At 63.4% G+C, this 20,458-nt stretch overlaps 2 protein-coding genes across 2 annotated transcripts; both read left to right on the top strand.

Annotated features, from left to right (window-relative positions):
* The first annotated feature begins 743 nt into the window (after window positions 1–743).
* LOC125917778 (DAZ-associated protein 1) lies at window positions 744–5,761 on the top strand. The gene is made up of 4 exons (XM_049623877.1): window positions 744–1,008; window positions 1,136–1,276; window positions 2,594–2,770; window positions 4,811–5,761. The coding sequence occupies exons 1-4, from the start codon at window positions 981–983 to the stop codon at window positions 4,981–4,983; spliced, it is 519 nt and encodes a 172-aa protein (XP_049479834.1). The 5' UTR covers window positions 744–980; the 3' UTR covers window positions 4,984–5,761.
* A 3,388-nt stretch (window positions 5,762–9,149) lies between these two features.
* Window positions 9,150–10,652, top strand: LOC125917779 (40S ribosomal protein S15). Its single transcript, XM_049623878.1, has 4 exons — window positions 9,150–9,231; window positions 9,593–9,678; window positions 10,183–10,417; window positions 10,504–10,652. The coding sequence occupies exons 1-4, from the start codon at window positions 9,166–9,168 to the stop codon at window positions 10,615–10,617; spliced, it is 501 nt and encodes a 166-aa protein (XP_049479835.1). The 5' UTR covers window positions 9,150–9,165; the 3' UTR covers window positions 10,618–10,652.
* Window positions 10,653–20,458: the final 9,806 nt, after the last annotated feature.

The following is a 20,458-nucleotide window of genomic DNA, read 5'->3' as shown; positions in this document are numbered from 1 at the left end:
AGCCGAGTCCCTGTCTGTGGTTTGGGCAGATGAGTTTCAACCGTAGTTGGCAGAGGGCAGTGAGCATCTTTACTCCAAGTACCGTGCTCTGGAGGAGGGCCTCCCAGGCCTGAGGGAGCAGTTCGATGCCTCGTGCTGGCACCTTTGCTGTCCCCGGGGTCTGTGGCAGTGCCTTGGGGGTAGGGGGATGGGCAGAAGGACCTGGTGGATTTGAGAGTCCGTCACTGTCACCACCACTCCCTCCAGTGGGCCTGGCCTGGCCCTCTCAGGGGCCCAGATAAGATAAGATGCTCTTAGGGAGACTGGGGCTTTTGCCCCAGAGTCCTGTTTCCTTCACCCTCTTGGTCTGCTCCTGCCCCTTGGGCTGTCAGATCCTTGTGATGGGTCAGCAGAGTGGTTAAGGACAGGTTGGCAGAAGGATTGGGGTGCCTAGGGGCTCCAGGACAGGATCTGGTAGCCTCTACCCCTTTTAGTGTCCAAGGAGGGGCAGGAGGAGGTCAGGTGGGCCTGTCTGCATCCAGAGGCACCTGGCGCCCCCTCTTTGGGCTCACAGAGTCGTCTTTTAAAAAATTCTTTATTGCAAAAGAACACACAGCCCTAGAAAACCAGTTATCCCGCGTGCCCAGTAGCTCGGCTGGTGGCCGGGCTGGGGCCACCTGACCCAACAGGCTTCTCTTGGGAGCCCCTCCCCCACCCCGGCCCCCATCCCATAGAAGCAGGACGCGAGCGGCAGCTCTTTCCCCATACCCAGGTGCTGGAGAAGCTCTGGGGGTCACGCCTGTGCTCCTGGTATACCATGGGCTCCTCTGACGCCTTCCTCGGGGCTGGGACATCCCGCCCTGGTGCCCACAGTGCAACAGGACGCCAGGCCCCTCGGGTGCGTTTTCCAGAAGGGCTTCTCACCGGCACAGCCAGTGCTGTCGGGGGAGCGGGGCTCAGCTGACGGGCACCAACCACCCTCTCTGTTTTCCTGTTTAGGAATGTGGGTACCAGCCGGACAGGCAATCGGTAAGTCCTCATCGTGGGCAACTGAGAAGGAACAGGGTCTGAAATGGGGCGGCCCCGCGGTGGGCCAGGGCGTCCCGGAGCCTCGTGTGCCACGCCCTCGCCCTCACCTCTGTGTCCTGTGTTACAGGTGGCTATGGACCGCCCCCTGCGGGAAGAGGAGCCCCCCCACCGCCGCCACCGTTCACCTCTTACATTGTGTCCACCCCTCCCGGAGGCTTCCCCCCTCCTCAGGGCTTCCCACAGGGCTACGGTGCCCCTCCACAGTTCAGTAAGTCCTGTGGGCCCCAGGAGGGGGGCTGGGGTGCCGCACGTCCACGCCCCTCTGCTCGGAGGGTCGTGTGGATGACACCTGTGTCGTCCAAGATGAGTGTGCCACGTCACTGGGGCGGGCCCTGCGAGTGGTCGCAGCACGGGGCCTTTGGACCTGGCCTTGTAACTTGTAACAAAGCAGCGAAGGGCTAGAGGGCATACGAACTGGAGTCTCAGTCCTCCTCTGTTCTGCCTTGTGCCCGGGTGGCTGGCGGCTGGCAGGCCTGCAAGGTTCAGTGCTCGTCCCTGGTAGGAAGGGGTGCGGCCAGGGTGCCTGGGTGGCTCAGTCGGTTGAGCATGTGACTCTCGTCCCCTCTGCCCCTCTCCCCTGTTCGTGCGTGCGTGCTGTCTCCCGCTTCTTTTTCTCTCGGGGGGGAAAAGCGTTTAAAGGAAAAAAGAAAAGGGTGTGGCCACTCCTGGTGACTGGGTCTTCAGCAGGAAAGAGACCCTCACCTGATCGAGTGTGGCTGGCCGCTGCTCTTGCCCTGCGGCCCACACAGACTGTCCCCCGGTCTTCCCGTTAAGACCTTGGGCGCCCACGCGTGTTCTGCTTTTGGGATGCACCACAGGCTTGGGTCAGTCACATTTTTCAGGCTCCACGGCTGCCCGTGGCCTGGACCATGTCAGATTTTCTTTTTCTTTTTAATGTTCATTTATTTTTGAGAGAGAGAGACAGTGCAAGCAGGGGAGGGGCAGAGAGAAGGGGAGACACAGAATCCGAGGCAGGCTCTAGACTCTGAGCTGTCAGCACAGAGCCCGATGTGGGGCTTGAATTCACGAACCATGAGATCATAATCTGAGCCTAAGTCGGACGCTTAACTGACCGAGCCACCTAGGTGCCCCAGATTTTTATTTCTAACAAGAACACAGGTGAATAGAAACCGGTTTTCTGGAGCCCCCCAGGACAGAGCGTGGACAGGCGTGACCCCCGCCCTCGTGAAAGGCTCACTGTGATTCTTTTTGTCCTCTCAGAGCACAGATTGTGCTTTGTTAGGCAACTGGTTTTGGTTTTTTCAAGAGTATTTCAGTGCAGTTACTCCCTGTGGAGTTCCCATCTGACACTCGCTGTCAGAGGTGCGGTGACAGGCTGCCCCAGGCCCACCCAGGCACCCCAGCCTTCCAGACCATCGCTGGTCCGCATGCCGCCTTCTCCCAGCCGGGGCACATCCCCAGGACCTGGCCACTTGGTGCGTCTCGGCGGGAAATGGCGCGGGCAGCTCCCGTAGGCTGGGCCGCGGTCGTGCACTGTGTGTCTTCCTCTCCTGTTTGCCCGCAGGCTTTGGCTACGGGCCCCCGCCTCCACCGCCGGATCAGTTTGCCCCACCTGGGGTCCCTCCTCCACCTGCTACTCCAGGGGCAGCACCTCTGGCCTTCCCACCGCCTCCGTCTCAGGCCGCCCCCGACATGAGCAAGCCCCCGACGGCCCAGCCAGACTTCCCCTACAGCCAGTACGGTGAGTGGCTGTAACTCTCGCCCGCGCTGGAGACCTGTGTTCGAGGCCTGGGGCCGGGGATCTGGCCCCGCCCCCTCCCGCCTTCCTCCCTGCCAGCGTCTGTGAAGGAGGCCCGCTCTGCTGGGGCTTGTCAGGGAGGGTCCGGCAAAATGAAAAGGAGGATTTTGGTTTCCTGGGGTTTTGCTAGGGAGCTGTCTGAGAAACGCATCGCGTGAGCGGCAGGCGTCCCAGGGCCTGTGGGTTGGGGAGCCTGCGGCCGTGACCGGGCCCCCAGGAGGATGGTGCGCGAGGGCTCGGTGGGGCGCCCCCAGCAGGCACTGTTCCTTGGTGGTCTCATTTTCCAAGTGCAGAGTGCAGGGAGGGCACCTGTTGGCCACGTGGGCTCGTGGCTCTGGTCTGTGGCGGGCGCTGGCGTGGGCGTCACCATGCTTCACCGGAGGGGCTGGTCGTGGACTAGGTGCCTCTGAGCCTGGGGTCTGCTAGGTGGTGGCCCGTGGCCTGCGTGGGAGGGGCTCGTGAGGACGGGGTTGGGCCCCGTGTCCTGGGTAGAGCAGGCCTCCATCCCGGGGCCTCCTACCACCTCTGCGGGGCCATGCAGGCGGGCTGCCTGTCTTCTGGGGCTTCGGGGGCTCCTGGGGCTCCTGTGGGAGCCATGGCTTCGGCCCACGTCTCCTCGCCTGGGGCTCTGCTACCCCCACGTGGTTGTTCACACTGCGTTTCGCCCAAGACTTCAGTGTCTATGCGTGAGGCTGTTCTTGCCCTCGATTGCCGTTCTCGGCCGGACGCTCCCAGTAACCTGGCATCGCAGCAGCTTGGCCCCTTGGCGCCGTGCCACGCCACGGTCCCTGAGTGCGTGGGTTGTCACCCCCCCCACCCCAGCAGAACACGTGTCCGGCGCACGAGCAGCCCCGGGTGGGGGTGTGCTGACCGCCAGCGTGGCCCCGCCCCGCCCCTCTGCCGAGGCTGCCCTGGGGTAGTCACCCTGGTCTCGTCTCTTGCCAGGCCTGGCTACCTATTCTCAAGACCCGTCAGGCTTCGGGCCCATACTTTGTTTACACTCTTATGGTCAGGCTGAGCAGTGATGTGGCCTAGGTAGGTGGCACCTTCTCATCCACGGTCCCCACTCTGCCTGTACCGGGCAGCGGGCACGGCCTCCTCTGCCGTCCTGGGCGGGGGTGGACCTGGCGGTGCCCTCTGGGACGGGGCCCTTGCCGGGGCGAGGATCTCAACTGGCCACAGCCCCGTGGGCCCTAGAGCTCTGCCTCTGCGGGCAGCAGGCGTCGGCGCCCCATGTGCACCCTCTACTGGGGATCCGGGGGCCTTGGGGCACGCCTTCATCCCAGGTGTGCAGGCTGGTGCCGGTCCCCTTTCCAGAGTGCCTCCCACGCATTCTGAGGTCAGCTGCAGGCTCTAGGCCCTGTTCGGAGGAGGGCCCTGGCCCGCCTGGGGCAGGCTCTGTAGGCATGGTGCCCAGAGTCACTTACGCCTGGCGTTGGGTTGGGCACACAGTCTTTCCTCACACCCGTCGGTCTTAGGGAAGATCCCAGGTGGGGTCAGCTCTGCAGAGAGGACTGTCTCGGGTCTGGGGGTCACCCTGGAGGGAGGGGCCTGGGCTAGGCTTGCATTTCTTAATTGCTGGGAATTGTGCCTGAGCTCCCTGCCTGCACCCCTCCCCCCCCCCCCCCCCCCCCCCCCCCCCCCGCCGCCCCCACCCCACAGCAGCACACTGAAGATTAAACTTTTTAGAAACCCTCAGTCTACCGAGCCGGGCCGGGTCCTCTTGACATTTCCCAGCTCAAAGGTCTCCAGTGGCCAGGGCCCAACCCCAGGTCCTCGGGACTGGGTGGGGAGGCGAGGCCGAGGTCGGATGGCACAGGCTGTGGGGTCCTCCGGGTCTCCGAGCTGCTTTTCCTTCTGCACAGAGACCGTGGTCAGGGCCCTGCGGGGGGTCGGGGTGGGCTCCGTGGGCACGGACCGCTCCCTGGCCGTTAGGGCGAACGCTGCCATCCCGCCGCAGCTCACCGGGCTCCTTCCCTGCAGGTTACGGACAGGACTTGGCCGGCTTCGGACAGGGCTTCTCAGATCCCAGCCAGCAGCCCCCCTCGTATGGGGGCCCCTCAGTGCCGGGCTCGGGGGGCCCCCCCGCCGGCGGAAGTGGCTTTGGACGAGGGCAGAACCACAACGTGCAAGGATTCCACCCGTACCGACGCTAGCTGGCCGGCGCCGTGTGGACGTCAGGGCGGCCGAGACCCAGGATTTAAAACTTGTGAACTCGTGACAATCACAAACTTGGCAGAAAAATAGCGGCTCACCGTTGGGGGGAGGGGGGCGAGAGGCTTTTGGAGGCGGCTGTGGGTGTCTGGACTGAAGTTTTTAAACATATTTCTTTCTCTAACCCATCAGCACAATAAAAAAAAGTCACTGGTTCAACAACAGGGTTTAAAAAAAATGTCTTCAGCTTTAATTCAAAACTTCAGGTTTCTTTTTCTTCCTTTTTTTTGAAATTATTTTCCTGAGCCTTTTGTTTTACCGTATATTGTAAACTTTTATGTTAAAGAAAAAATATACATTTACAAATTGTGAGATTTTTAAGAGAAATTTTCTACGATGTATACTGGCTTATTTTTTAATTTAAAGCAGGGTTTCCGTCGGCACTGGTGGCAGTGAGGGGCGTTTCAGTGCCTCACTCCTGGCTTTGAGGGTCGGGGCTTGTTGGTCCAGAAACTCTGGGAGCTTACAGAAAAAGTCTACTGAGCGTGTTTTGTTTTTTGTTTATTCCTTGCTTTTGTCGACTGACCTGCCTGGCAGCGCCCGCAGGTGCGCCGTGGGGGCCGCGCCCGCCCAGCCTCTGCCGGCGCCGCCCCGCGTCCGCCCCGGCAGCAAGGACAAGGAGGCCTTGTCAGCCGCTCTCCCGCGCACGTGGTTTCAGGGCGTCCCCACCGACCAGTTTGACCCTGGTTTGAATAAAGAGAAGTGCGTTTGGATTAGAAACCCACGTTGTGTGCTTTTATTCCCTCCTTGCTGTCGGCTGTGCGTCCCTTCTGTGTCCAGGAGGAGCCCGTCCCTGCGGGAGACCTGTGCTGGCCCTCCCCACCTCCCAGGGCTCAGGAGCCAGGCCCCACCTGCTCGAGTGGGGAGCCGGGGACCCTGTGCGAGCTGCCGGCCCAGGCTCCCGGGGCTCAGCGGCCACCCGCCGAATGCCAAAGGAAAGGTGCTCGGACGGATCCGGGTGGGTGGGGGCCGCCCCGTGGCCGGGGCGGGAGGCAGCACGATGGCCCCGGCTCCTAGAGCTGAAGGACCAACGGTGGAGGTGAGGGAGGAGGGAAGCCTGAGCCAGGAGGTGGGGAGGGCTGAGCTCTGGCCAGCGTCCCACGGCGGCCACCAGGTGTCTGCCAGGCCTTTCCAGCCCTGGATATTTGGACCTTCCCGTCCCTTTTCTTGACTGCTCCTTCCCCAGTGAGAAGGGGCTGACGCGCAGCGAAGGCCCTATTTGCAGCCCCAACGGGAGGGGGAGTCCGTTCACCTGCACACAGGGCTTCCTGCTCTGGGCCCCACTTCCTGTGGGAGTGGGGAGGGGCTCCTGGGTCTGGAGGAGGCTGGCCCTGGGGATCCACTATGAACCAAATGGGTCAGTCCTCCCCTGTTCTGATGTGGGGGGTGTCTTAAGGGCCCCTGTGACAGATCACCACCCACTTAGGGCTTAAAGCCGCTCACAAATTGTCTTTGACAGTTCTGGGCCCCAGGATCCCCGTCTCCCACCTTTCCCGGCTTCCAGAGGCCCCTCTTCCATTCTCATGGCCAGCAGTGTGGGGTCCGCCCGTGTCTGTCCCCTTCTCATGAGGACCTCGTGTGGACGCTGGGTACCCAGGGTCACCCCCGCCTCAGGCCTTGCTAAGGTCCCCTCTGTTGCGTGAGGTGACAGATCCCTGGTCCCAGAACCAGGTCTGGGGTCTTTGGAGGCCATTATTCTCGCAGTCTAAAGACCACAATGAAGATTGTAAAACATAAAAAGAACGGATTGATCCAAAATGCACGGGGTGCCACCACAGTGTGTGGGGCTGGAGAGCCCTCGTCCCCGCCCACAGCCCGCTCGCGATCTGATCTGCGGCAGGGAGGGTGGCTCAGCTCAAAGGCGAAGAAAAGCCCTCAAAATGCCCCTGCGGGGCCGCACCTGCCCGCCCCCGCCAGAGTCTTCTCCCTGCCCTCAGGAGGTGCCGCCACGGCCGGTTTACAGACGAGCAGGACTGGGCCTTCCATCCACACCGCGTGCCATCGCGACGTTACACATGAGCTCCTTTCACTTGTGAAATTCTCTGTAAAATTAGGGTTCCCTGGTGAGAGGCCGTCATGCAAACGACGCACGGATTTCCAGCTGGCCAGGAGCTCCTGGGACCCCTGCCTTGCTCTGCTGGGCACAGGCGAGCCCCCTTCACACCCTGAAGGACACACCCTGTAGCCCTCAAACACTGTGCTTGTGCTGCGTCGCAGACAGGGAGGGACATCCCCTTCTTTGGGAGGGTTTAATTGGCTCTACCCACAGGATTGTAGAAATGGTTGAGGAGGCCCAGCTTCTTTCCAGACTTCCTGTTCCCCCCAGGCCAGCCCCAGCTCCCCACAAAGCCACTGGTCTAAGCCAGACCCCACCCAGCCATCCAGCTTGAGGCCAGGAAGGGGCTGAAGCCTCAGTCGCGGCCGTGGGCACGGTAGAGTCAGCTGGGTCGTGGGGCCGTGGTGGCAGCACCCACCTCCTTCCTACCGCAGGGTCTTTGCACGCTGGCTCCCTCTTCCCGGAACTCACCCTCCAGCCAGTGGTCTCTCCCATCCCCTGGTGTTCAGTGTGGTCTCGGTTTACCCCTGCCATTTCGCTTTTTCTCTGTGCTGTGTGCCTTGTTTTGTTCTTACGCTTCTCTGTTCATGCTTTTGCGTTAAATGAGTATTTCCTAAGGTAGCGTTTTAGTTCTTTTAATGATTTTTTTGTCATATTTTTTGAGTTGTTTTCTTTGAGGCTGTTCTAGAGCTTACCATATGTTTTTTGTTTTTTTTCTTTTTGAAAAAACTTTTTTACGTTGATTCATTTTTGAAAGATAGAGACAGAGCACAAGCAGGGGAGGGGCGGAGAGAAAGGGGGACACAGAATCCAAAGCAGGCTCCAGAGCTGTCAGCACCAGAGCCCGAAGGCGGGGCTAGAACTCACGAACCGTGAGATCATGACCTGAGCCGAAGTCGGACGCTCAACCGACTGACCCCCCAGGCGCCCCGTTTTTTTTTTTTTAATGTTTATTTTGAGACAGAGTGAGAGCTCATGAGTGGGGGAGGTGCAGAGAGAGGGAGAGACAGAATCCCAAGCAGGTTCTGCGCTGTGAGCACAGAGCCCGGCACAGGGCTGCAACTCCGGAATCAGGAGATCATGACCTGAGCCGAAATCAGGAGTCGGACGCTTAACCTACTGAGCCACCCAGGCGCCGGGTTGTTTCCTCATTGTGGCAAAATGCGCATTAAGACTTGCCATTGTAACCATCTCTTAAGTGCACAGCTCAGTGACATCAAGCACACTCAACAGTGTCCTGCACCCGCCCCCACCACCCGTCTCCAGAACTTTCCATCTCCCCAGACTGAGACTCTGTCCCCATGAAACACTGACTCCCCCGCCCCCTGCCCCACCCCTGGCTCCCACCGTCTACTCTCTGTCTCTGTGGACGGGACTCCTCTAGGGACCCCCTGTGAGTGGGGTCACGCAGGACGTGTCCTTCTGTGTCTGGCTTCTCTCGCTGCACACAGTGTCCTGCGGGTCCGTACACGTGGTGGCAGGTGGCAGACGTCCTTCCTAAGGCTGGATCATAGTCCGGCGTGTGGATGGACCCCATCGTGTTTATCCTTCATCCGCGGATGCATACTTGGGCTGTAGTGAATCATGCTGCTGTGGACATGTAAATCTCCCTGCTTTCAGTTATTGGGGTGTATACCCAGAAGTGGGACAGTACTATATAGCTCTAATTCCTTGTCCCTCTTTCTCTGTCATCGTTATACCCGTCACGTGCACAGACGTTACAGAAACCTAGTAGTGCATCGCTACGGTTGCTACTGTACCTGAGGCCCTCCGTTAAAGGCGGCAGGTCCCCATCAGGGCCGCCTTCTCGGGGCACCTGTGCGGAGCCAGCGCCCCGCCCCTCCCGGCTGTCCGCCGCCCGCACTAGGACGCCAGCTCCGGCGGAGCGCTGGGCCCGAACCCACGGGGAGCGCGGGGTTCCGAGAGAGGCGGCGGGGTGCCCGAGGCCCCAGCCGCAGCGTCTCCTTAGCGAGCGCCGCCTGCGCTCGGCCCTCCCGCCAGCAGAGGGCGCGCTCATCAGCCGAGAAAGCGGAAGCGCGTCCGAGCTGTCGGGCGCGGGGCGGGGCTCATGGGCGAGCTCGTGATAATCGCGCAGGCGCGGAGGGGCGGTCCTTTCCGAAGAGCTGACAAGATGGTGAGTGCCGCGGGTTGGCGCGGGTCTTCCCGACTCATCCGGCGCCATCCGCGGTCTGGCCGTGCCGTGAAGGCCGGAGGCAGGCCGCCCGGCTGCGGCAGCCATCTCTTGAGCCTCCGGGGCCGCCGCCTATCGGGGGGCGGGGGGGGCCGGGCTGGTGTCGGGATGACGCGGGGCGGGGAAGGCCCGCGCAGGCCGACGTGTCCTGGCCGAGCCCCAGCGACCCGGGGCCGCCCGCGCTCCCCGGGGACGGGCCGGAGGCCGTGTGTCCCCGCGGGCCCCCGTGGGCGCCCGAGGGCGGCCGCGGGGGTGGGAGGCGAGTCTGCGGCCGCCCTCTGACCCTCGCCCCGGGCCCGCGCAGGCGGAAGTGGAACAGAAGAAGAAGCGTACTTTCCGCAAGTTCACCTACCGCGGCGTGGACCTGGACCAGCTGCTGGACATGTCCTAGTAAGGGGGCCGGGCGGGGCCGGGGCGCTGTTTGGGCGCAGCGACGTTTGGGTCGTACCTAATTGCCGGGTGTCCCCTCGTGACACTGTTTACACCCGCCGAAAACGCGGGAAGCGAGAACGGGCTGGGGTTTGGCGCGTGGCCGGAAGCTCCTAGGCAGGGTGGCGGAGGTCTGGCTGGGGTGCGGGGACACGGGCTTCTCGGATTCCCCGCAGCCTTCCTGAGCGTGAGCTTGGGTCAGCGGGGCCGTGAGGGGCCGCCCCCCCCCCCCTTCCGGGGACACAGGTCGGCAGAGGCCTGGTTGGCTGGAGGTGCAGCACTTTGCCCAAGAGGTGCCGGCCACGTATCCGCCTGCCTCAGTTTCCCCATCTGCAGCTCGCAGCTCTTGACTTTGAAGGCTTCTCCCCAGATTTGGGGCGGTGCAGGGCAGCAGCGACGTTCGCGGCTGGACCCTGGGGACTGTCGCGGCCCAGCCGCTCACGCCATCGCGCCCTGCCCCCCCAGCGAGCAGCTGATGCAGCTGTACAGCGCCCGGCAGCGGCGGCGGCTGAACCGGGGTCTGCGCCGGAAGCAGCACTCGCTGCTGAAGCGCCTGCGTAAGGCCAAGAAGGAGGCCCCCCCGATGGAGAAGCCCGAGGTGGTGAAGACGCACCTCCGGGACATGATCATCCTGCCCGAGATGGTGGGCAGCATGGTGGGCGTCTACAACGGCAAGACCTTCAACCAGGTGGAGATCAAGGTACCCGTGGGGCGCGGCGGGGCGGGCGGCGGGGGCGTGGCCGCTCACGGTCGCCTGACTCCTTGCCCTGCTCCTCCCCCCTGCAGCCTGAGATGATTGGCCACTACCTGGGCGAGTTCTCCATCACCTACAAGCCGGTGAAGCACGGCAGGCCCGGCATAGGGGCCACCCACTCGTCCCGCTTCATCCCCCTCAAGTAGCCCGTTCGCCCAATAAAGACGCAGCCTGTTCTGGTCGCGAGTCGGACTGTTCCTTCCCTTCCGCGGGGCTGGGCCTGCTCACCGGTCGGAGGCTCAGGCGGTGCGTGATTTGGGCCAGTGCTGGGCAGCAGGTGGCCCTGGTTTCCTGCTGTGGACACAGGGATGGCCCCGCTTAACAGCGGGGCCCGGCGCTGTGTGGGTAGGGGCTCCGCATGAATGGCCTCGGCCCCGTGACCAGTGCAGGTTGTGTGCGGTCCTGTCTGTGCCCCCTGCCTCTGGATCCTTCAACCGAAATCCCACAGGTGCGGCCACAGGCCTCCCCTGGGCCTGCTTCGGCCCATGCAGGTGGTCACTCCTGGGTCCAGGGAAGTGTCTCCCCTGGAGCCACCGTGCCCTTTGGGGCTCCTCCTCCCTTGTTGTCCGGTCCTGGGGGTGTGCGTGCCCACAGGTGAAGTCCACGACCAGCAGGAGGCTTTGCGCAGCCTGAGCGCTCCCTTCCTGCGTCTGCACACGCCGGCCCGGCGACCCTCACGTGCTGTCCGGGTCTGGGTCTCGTGTGGTTTCCAGGGGCAGGGTCACACCGGCCCCTAGGGTCTGATGAAGGGTCCCAGCCCCGCTCCCCCAAGTATTTCTGTCTAGATTTGTTCCATGATGAGGAAGCCCTACAGACCAGGGTGGACTGCTCCTCGGTAGGCACTGGCCAGGCAGTGGTCCCTTTGGCTCGCTGATGGACAGCGTGGGTGGGGGGGATGGTCGAGGTGGGAACCCTGGTCAGCAGGAGAGTGTGAAGCTGGCTGCCTGCTGCATGTGTGACAGTGGTCACAGTGTCTGCGCCTCTGTTGGGGCGGTGAGGGCCGGCCAGGAGGGGAAGGGAGGGACACAGCGGAATGGAAAGGCGCTCCTGCCTCCCTGCCCTCCTCCTAGCGGCCACTGCCACCACCTCCGGGCTTCCTTCCTCTGCATTTTGATTTGCTCACTGTTCTCTCTTGGGTTGTGGGTGGCTGTGTTTATAATCCACAGCAGAAGGCAGTACGGGGAACGGCCAGACAGCTTGCGTGACCAGATTAAACGGGTTCCCCCAGGTGGGCAGAAGGAACCAGTGTTGGGACCAGATGATCTGGAAGTACGTCTGTGGCCTGTGTGGCACCATCCCTGATAAGGCAGTCCTCTCGCCCGGAAGACGTGGGCCGAGAATCTAAAGTGGTGGGTGTCTGGTGTGGCAGGGAGCAAGGCCACAGGAGGCTGCGTGGGCTGATGCGAGGGGCCTGGAGCTGCCAGTGGGGATGCTGATCGGGGCAAAGATCAGGGACTCCGGGGTCCTTTTGGACAGCCCCCTGAGCCTGGCCGCGCTGCAGAGAGGCCGACTCACCACGTGAAGTTGGAATATGACTGGGGTGCGTGAGATGGGACCTTAACTGAGGTGACTGGGTGCTTTGCAGTTTAAAGGCCGTGGTCAGAGCTGTTGACTGACATCTGGTCAACACTGTCCACACTCCCTTCGTTTGGAACAGCAGAAGCCTCTGTGACCTCCGCTAGCAAACTGCCCACGAGGCCCAGCGAGAAGAGGCAGGGTTCGCTGTGTCACTCCTCAAAGAATAAAAACTGTTGGGTGTCTGGGTGGCTCAGTCAATTGACTGTTGATTTCAGCTCAGGTTACGATCCCAGGGTTGTGGGATCGAGCCCCGTGTCCGGTTCCACACTGAGTGTTTAGCCTCCACTCCTCACACATGCACATGCTCTCAAAGACAAAACAAAAAAAAACCTTAAAATACAAGAAACTTGTTTCATGGAAGATTGGCCTCGGGAAGAAGAATGCCCAGGGCGGCTGTGCCCCTTTACTGGAACGTGGGTTGTGACCCTGAGCTTGGAAAGCCATAAAAATGGGCAGAGCATGCTTGGGTGGCTCAGTCAGTTGAGCATCGGACTCTTGATCTCAGGGTTGTGAGTTCGGGTCTTGCACTGGGCATGAAGTCTACTTAAAAAACAGCTTTTAAGGCACTAGGCCTCCCTGTGGGAGCAAAGTGCACATGCAGACCGTTGAGGACGGGAGAATCCCTCGTGCAGGTGGTGGTGGGTGCCAACCAGGGGTCAGGCTCATGCACCCAGTGATGGGCAGACTTCAGGCCAAAGGGCTTGCCATCTGTTCTCGTAGGTAAACCTTTGTTGGCGTTCACTCCACTGGCCCGTGCAGCCAAAGTAGGGCCTTTATAACAGATTTTGTTCTACAAAAACCAGCAGGACCCGCCCCGACAGCAATACTGCCGTCACCCCCTGTAGGGCTTTGGAACCCTCACTGGAAGCTTCCAGCTCTGCCACCATGGGCCTGGGTGGGCTCAGGGAGGGAAGGGTCAGCGATTACTGTTTTCCTTAATTGCAGTTTGGATTTCTATCAACCACTTACGTGTAATTGGGGGGCAATGCATATTAGTGTTACAGGTGAAAGCGATTGTGTCCCACTCAGACCGAAGTGCCCACCCCAGCTGTCAAGTGACACTCCAGGCCAGGATGCACTCTGCAGAGCCCAGGCTGTGGGGTAGGGGCCTTAGTCATCCGGGCTGTCTCACTAACCGGGCCCCTCTAATGGCCCGAGGTTCAGGCTCTGCCTTCAGACCCCCAGTCACATCCCTGCCTTTGTTTCCTTCTGCGTCTGACGCTCTGGTCCAGTCCACTGGGTTGCAGCCCACATTCGCACCCACCTGCCGTCCCCAGTACTTCAGTCACACAGGCAGCCCCCACCCTGGTGCTGGGTTCCCCTCTCCCCCCACCCCCCCACCCCCCCAAGCCAACTGGGCCAGCTGCCTTCAGAGCCTGTCCCAGATCTGGCCAGGTCACTATTTCTGACCTGTTGGTCAATTTGAAATAAGCAGGTATTCACCCCCTGACTTCCCCAGGCTCCAGAAAGCACCCCGAGTGCTGGCTTGTTCTCACGTCCAGCCTTTTCTGCCGGACACCTACCCACTGATTCATGGCACCTGCTTGCAGAGGCCAAGGCAGCGCCCCCTTTCTCTCGCTGCTTGTCCTTTGCTGTTCCAGGACTTAGCACAGTTCCTAAAAACGACCCTCCGCGACCCCTGCCCCCATCCCTCCCAGACTAACACAGTCCCCTCCTCCCTGGTCTCCCACTGCCACCAAAGGGCGCCGGTGAGCACCGCGTCCGGCGAGTCCCTGCCCTGCCCACCGCCCTCCAAGGCTCGCAGGGGTCGTCACATGTTCACAACCCCCCCCCCCCGCCCCGCCTCACACACACACACACCTCCTCCCTTTGCGCTGGCTGTTACACGTGCCGGGATGCTGTTACTCGGGTCTATTAAGTGTCCTTCCCAGCAGCCTTCCACGCTCCCACCTCCCTGCTGTTTTCACCGCTCACCGCGGGCCAAGTTACCGTCCTCTTGTCGGCGGCCTTTCCCTCTCCTCCCAGTGTGCTAGTTTCCCACGGGCATTCTGTTGCAACGACTGTTTACTGCACAAGGCCCGGCACACAGTAGGTGCTTAACAGAGGCTGCTTAATGACTCGGACGGATGTCTGTCGACGTGTGGTGTGAGCCAACAAGTCCCATCACTGAGTCCGGCAAACTGGACGCGCACCGCAAATGTTTGCTGAATGACTAATGGATTGAGCGCGCAGCCGGAGCCTGGCTGCTGCCGGCCCACGATCCAGGCCGGCAGCCGATTGCGGCCACAGGGCGGCGCCTCCCTCCATCCTTGCGAGATCGCCATTCTCCTCGGGACCCCTCCCCGCTCTCCCTCGTCCCCCCTCCCCCGTCTGCTCACTCAGGTCCCCCTCCTCACACCGCCCACCCGAGTCCTCAGTCCCACGAGACGCCCTCCCCCCGCTCCTGCGAAGTCCCGCAGACCCGCTCGTCCGCTGCCTCCCGGAGGAGTCCCCGCCCGGCCCCGCGGTGCGAGCCCTCCCCGTAGTCGCTCCGCGCAGGCGCAGGGAGTCTCCGCCGAGCCTCCCCCCTACCCGAGCAGCTGAGGGCGGGGCGCAGGCTGGTCCGGGGCGGCCGCGGCTCCATGGGGCTCTTGGGGCTGCTGAGCCTGCTGCACTCAGCCTTCTTCGGGGACCAGGTAAGGCGTGGGGGGCACTCCGACACGCGCACGGGGCTGGACGGGTCTGGGGTCTCGCGCAGTCGCCGCGGAGACCGTTGCCAGGGCAACCGCTTCAGGCTGTGCTCCGGGGGGGAGCCCCTCCCCCACGTCGCAGCGGATCCCCCCCACCCCGGGTCTGCGCAAGCGCAGCCTCGGATAAAGACCACCCCCCCCTCCCGACCCCTCCCCACTGCGCGGACGCAGAGAGCAGCTGGGGCGGTGGGGACTGCGACGGGGGACCGTCTAGCCGAGGCTCCGTCCCGCACTGGCGGGTAGGGGCTGGGCCACACCCTGCACCTCTTCGGGCCTCAGTTTCCCTTTCTGGGCTCCCAGCGCAGGGCCGACTCCGACCTTCACCGACGCTGAGGTTCACAATATGCATCCCACCGGGCCTGAGAGCTTTGCCGGCCTCCGTAATCGTTCTGAACCTCGGGGCTCTCACGTTCCCGATTTAACGGGAAACTGAGACGGGGGGCGCCGCTAGGAGCCCAAGCCTTCGTCTGGGTTGGAGCCTGAGCGCGGGGCGGAGGCGCCAGCAAAGGACCAGGCCCGGTGGCCGAGGGGAGCTGTCCGCGGTGCTGACAGGACGCTCTCTTGCCCTCTCCCTGCCCGGGAAACTGAGGCCCGGAAACCGGGCAGGGGATCCACCCCGGATCCGGTTTCGGGGGCACGGCGCCACCACTCCCTCATCTCCAGTAGTATTCCCTTTTCCATCAGGGCTCTGCTCCGTCACCCAGCCCGCGCCCCATCTCTGTGGTCGCATGACAACCTGGTGCCTCTCTGCTTCCCTCTACCCCCACCCCAGCTCCGAGTTGGGGGCGGGGGGGGGGGAAGGGACACCCATGGTTCTGCCCCGAGCCCCTAGCACAGTGGATGGTCAGTGGAAGAGCGCGGGCCATCAAGTGGGAAGAGACACTGAGGTCAGGCTCAGAAGACTCAAAGGCCCTCTGAGTGACCCTGTTGTGCTGGGCCAGATGCTGGCATGGGGTTGGGGGGGGGGGGCGGGCAGGGGGAAGGGATGGTCTCAGGGTGAGGATGTGGATAAGCGAGCCCCACGATTCAACTCTCCCCTTGAGAGCCCAGCAGCGGTAGGGAGCACAGAGGATCCCAAGGAGGGTGCCTGGGGAGGACCCCCCCCCCCACTAGGCCTGGGTACTGTGCCTTGAGGGGCTCCTCATTCCCCCAAGACTGGGCTTGGGGTCCTGGGGTGCCGTGGGGTTTCCCGAGGCTCTGTGGTTCTCGGATTTCCAGTGATCCCTGAGTCTGACTGTGGCTCAAGAATTTAAAGGGTCAGGGATATTGGGGGATGAGGGGCAGGGTGTCAGAGATGTGGTGCTCCAGAGGCTTGGGGACAAGGGCATCTTGTCTTGTAGTCTCAGTGCCTTGTGCCCTCAGCCTTCTGGTCCCCAGGGAGGGGGAAGCCCAAGGCTGGTGAGGCTCACAAGTGAACTGAAGCAGTGTGCTCCCTGGCTTAAGCCTCAGTGTCCTCATACATACGAGGGCAAGGCTGGCCATCAGACCACCCTAAGACTGGCTGAGAGGGGTCTGGGGAGCAGCCACACCTGAAACTGGGTGAGGGGATAGGACTTAGTTCTGTGCAGGCAAGGATTCTCCAACCCACCTCCCAGTCAGCAAAACAGGAAACTGAGGCCAAAGAGAGAGACGGCCAAGGTCACAGTGAAGCTGGGCCCTCGGCTCTGTCCTCTCCCTGCCCCCATTCCGGCTCTGGCCAGTCTGCTCTGCTCTCGGTGATCAGCTCGGACTGCCCCTGCTCTAAACCCCTGGTAGTGAGCTGGCGCGGCCCCGCGAGAAGCCCAGGCCCCCTGACAGGGGACTGGCCGCTCAGCTCCAGGGACGGCACATGTCATTCCTTCAGCCCCGGGGAATACCTTTCCCCTCCTTGCTTCCAAAGCCAACTCTTACTCATCCAGGAGAGGCCAAGCACTGCTGTCCTTTTGTGCAGCCTTCCCAGCTTCCAGAAAGAGCCCCTCTGCCCCCCATACCCCCTTCCCAGGGCCCACAGGCTGGGGACTGCTGCGTTTGGCTGTGGAGGCTCCAGGACAGCCAGGCCCCCTCTCAGGGACCCCACCCCCACCCCCGACAGTGCTAGCCCAGGGCGGGGCACACGGGACCTCCTGCCACCCAACAGAACACAACGTGGTGTGTGTGCCCTTGGCTGCCTGCCTTGCACCAGCCCTTACAAAGGCTGCACCCCCCACCCCACTTCACGGGGGGGGGAGGGGAACAAGGTTCTCGAGGCAAACATTTGCCACGGCCCCCCCTCCCCCAGCCAGGAAAGACAGAGGCAGGCCCCCTAAACCACGTCTCCTGGCCCGGAGCCTCCTTCCTCCGTGGGGCGTGCGTGTGTCGGAGGCAGTAAAGACTGGCCCCAGCCGCAAAGTTCTGGCTCTGTGGACCCATCGAGGACCTGAGACAGCTGGGACCCCAGGCTTCTCCTTGGCCTTACCTTCTGTGAGGGTGAAATAGTGTGATGGGAGACAGAGACACAGAGAGACAGATTGAAAGAGAGCGAGCGACATGGGGTGGACAGGGAGTCGTGGCAGACACCCCTGGAAGAGCTCTGTCAGGCGGGAGACAGAGGCGCCGGGGTCCCCAGTGCCTCTCAGCCTGCCCGCCCATCCCCCACCCCCACCCCTTCATGCTGGCCGTGACCCCGCTGGCAGGGGGTGGGGAGTGCAGTCTGGATCCCGAGCCCTGCCCCGCCCTCACCCGTCAGCACGAGGCTCGGCTGGATCCGTCGGGAGGGGCTGGCCTCCCCCTTGCCCCCCCCCACCCCCAATTCTGATGTAACATCCGAGACCGCATGCTTTTTTTTTTCCTCTCAAATTCTCCGGATCCAGCCGCCGGAGGTTCTTGACCGCTTTACCCCGGAACGGGTGGAGGGCACAGGGTCCTCGTCCTCGGGGCGCCCCCCCCCCCCCCCCCCCCCCCCCCCGCAAGCCCTGCACACGCAGTCCCCGAACCCGCCCGGAGGCCCGACGTCCGGCTGCCGCCGCTGGTCCCCGCCCCGGGGCCGCCATTGGCTGTTGCCATGGCACCAGTCCGTCTTCCCGCGCCGCAATTGGCCGCCGCGCCCGCATCCCGCATCCCGCATCCTCCCCCGCGCGCGGTGGTCTCGCCCAGCTCCGGGAGCGGCGGCGCCGCCTGGCCAGGCCGGGACCGGGCTTTGTCCGCCCCAGAGCCCTCTGCCTGCGCCGCCGAGACCCCGGAGCCCCCGCCCCGCGGCGCCCCCGCCAGCCCGGCCCAGCCCGAGATACAGTAAGCGCTTCCCCGGGTGGAGGGCAGGGGGCGCGTCCTCCGCCTCAGCCGGGGAAGGTGGGGGGGCGGGGGTGTCTCCATCCCCTTCTCTCTGCTTCACCTGTCAGCACACGCTTCGTTTCTCCAGGGTGGAGCCAGAAAGGGAAACTGAGAACCAGGGAGGTTGGGCCCCTGCGTCGCTGCTGCCGGGCCCACGCACACACCCACCCACGGGGTTCGACACTCGGACCTCCCAGTCTGCAGGCAGGCCTGCTGTGTGCTTGGGGGGTAGTGCTCCTCCTCCTTGGACATCAGGTTCCTTCTCTGTAACGTGGGGTTTGAAGGAAGGGCCCCTTTGGGGCACATCTGCCGTCCTCCCCTGAAATTTGGCCACTCACGGCTCAACCAGGGGAACTGCCAGCTATTGGCGCTTTCCCTTCTGCAATGGAGATCTCTCGGGGAGGCTCCCAGGAGTCCCCTGACGCAGCCTGGGGATGAAGTCCAGGCAGGAGGGCTTCCTGGAGGAAGCTGCACCTTGAAGGGTGGCAGGAGTCAGGAAAGGTGCTCCAGGCAGAAAACTGCACGTGCGGAGGCCTGGGGAAGGACACTGCAGTGTGGCTGCTGGGTGTCAGCGAGGCAGGGTGCGTGTGGAGGAACTGGCTCTTATCTTGAGGGCACTGGGGAGCCATGGGCGGTACTGGAGCGAGGGAGGGATGGAATCCAGTCGTGACTTTCAAAGCTTCCTTTTGGCTTTCTGTGAGAGTGGACTGTGGGAGGCCAGCGAGGCTGCCCTGATGGAAAGGGTGTAGGGGGCCTGGGGGAGAGGGGGCCTGGCTGGGCAAAGCTTGAGGGGCTGGTGGGAGTGTGGAGTTGGGGAGGCCAGGCTGGAATGAGGGGAGTCTGGTGGGTGGCCCTGCCACCAAGCTCAGCGCGATGAGGATACAGCAGTGACCACCAGGCGTAGGGGGAGTGAAGGTGTCCCAGGCTTAGCCTGGAACATCCAAGACGGGGGAAACCTGGTGTGTGTGTGTGGGGGGGGGGGGGGGGGGGGACAGCCCTGGGTGGGGCTCCAGGAGCCGGCCTGGGTTTAGGGAGTGGGAGGGACACTCAACAGGGTCCTGCACCACCTAGAGCTTCCCTGAGGCTGTGCTGGGCGTGGCAGCCGGGCCCCAGCAGTCTTGCCACAGCCCCCGGCCTGAGTCCCAGCTGGGAGCTCCTCCCCCCCCCCCCCCGCCCCCCAGCCTCGGGCAGGGTCGATATTGGGGTGGGAGGCAAAGGCCCTCGGCCTTCCCTACCTGACACATTTGCTCCCACTTGACTGTCCTGTCCGCCCTCCCACCGACCCGCAGGGCCGAGTTCTTCTCAACCCTCAGATGGGCAAAGCGAGGCCCGCAGAGCCCAGAAAGCACCGCCTGGACTTCTGAGTCCTCCCAGTGTCGGGTCCCGGTCGTGCCTTGCCAGTCACCCGGGCCTGTTTCTTCCTCTGAGCACAGCCCAGTGGCGGTCCCTGAGGCTCGGGACTGTGGCCAGCGAGCCAGATGACGGGTCAGGCATACAGCAGGTCCTCCCAAAGGGTCAGGATGGCCCAAGCCCATCACCCCACGCTTATTCCAGGCCCAGCGAGCCCCTTGGTGGTCCCAGGGTGGGTGGGGTGGGGAGGGTTCTGGGGGCCGGAGCAGAGGGCGGACAGTGAGTGACGGGCACGTGAATGAGTGCATGTGGCCAGGCTGGGGGGCGGAGAGCAAGTGCCTCCCTGTGGGCTGGGAGGGCGGGCCGATCTGGGGAGGGGCTCCGGGGAGGAGACCACGGCCTGCCACTGGTGCGCCTCAGACAAAGGCGGAGGGAGGGGGCGCGAGCCGATGGGAAGGGAACAAAGAGGGAAGGGGGGGTGGGGAGGAGGTGGGACAGCTCTGGGGAGGGCCAAGCCCAGAGAGGAGGAGCTGCCAGCCAGCTGGACCGAGGAGGCTGGGCCAGAGTGAGGACAGCCACACACAAAGAAGCGGGTGGCAGCGGGAGAGCCCGGGGGCTGGCGCAGGGCTGCCGGGAGGGGAGCCGGAGGGGAGCCGGGCCAGGCAGGTGGCTGCTGGGCTCCAGCTGTTGGTGGAGGGGGTGTGGGGGTGGCGGGGGGTGACCGTGGTGGGCTTGGGTCTGCCGGCCCGGCTGTCCAGCTCCGGGCGCCCCACCATCACCTGGCCCTGGCTCTCTGAGCCGTGTGCTTGGCCTCCACGGCAGTTCTAGCGTCCTGGGCTGGGCCCGCTAGCGGTCTGCCCACCTCACCTCGGGGCAGCTGCGTTGCTGTGGGAGAGGGCCTCGGATGTCCGTGTGTCTGTCTAGCTGCCCGCCTGTGTGTCTGGGAGCCCGGCAGTGAGGGTGGACGTGTACTCGTGTCTGCTGGCCACCTGGGCCTTGGGGCTGCGTGTCTCCACATCCATCCCGGGGCTCTGCCCCTCTGCCTCCCATTGGCCCTGCCCGTGCCTGTCCTCCGGGCCGCCAG

This window comes from Panthera uncia, unplaced genomic scaffold, assembly GCF_023721935.1.
Source record: "Panthera uncia isolate 11264 unplaced genomic scaffold, Puncia_PCG_1.0 HiC_scaffold_241, whole genome shotgun sequence".
Classification (NCBI taxonomy): Eukaryota; Metazoa; Chordata; class Mammalia; order Carnivora; family Felidae; genus Panthera; species Panthera uncia.
This window is presented reverse-complemented; position numbering and strand designations above follow the sequence as displayed.

What these genes read in the sequence shown, in the direction of transcription:
- LOC125917778 (XM_049623877.1), top strand. Translation starts at nt 981, where the DNA reads ATGTGGGTACCAGCCGGACAGGCAATCG. An exon ending in ACCAGCCGGACAGGCAATCG is followed by an intron (nt 1,009 to 1,135) that starts GTAAGTCCTCAT and finishes CCTGTGTTACAG; the next exon opens with GTGGCTATGGACCGCCCCCT. An exon ending in CTTCCCCTACAGCCAGTACG is followed by an intron (nt 2,771 to 4,810) that starts GTGAGTGGCTGT and finishes CCTTCCCTGCAG; the next exon opens with GTTACGGACAGGACTTGGCC.
- LOC125917779 (XM_049623878.1), top strand. Translation starts at nt 9,166, where the DNA reads ATGGGCGAGCTCGTGATAATCGCGCAGGCGCGGAGGGGCGGTCCTTTC. An exon ending in TCCGAAGAGCTGACAAGATG is followed by an intron (nt 9,232 to 9,592) that starts GTGAGTGCCGCG and finishes GGGCCCGCGCAG; the next exon opens with GCGGAAGTGGAACAGAAGAA. An exon ending in TCAACCAGGTGGAGATCAAG is followed by an intron (nt 10,418 to 10,503) that starts GTACCCGTGGGG and finishes TCCCCCCTGCAG; the next exon opens with CCTGAGATGATTGGCCACTA.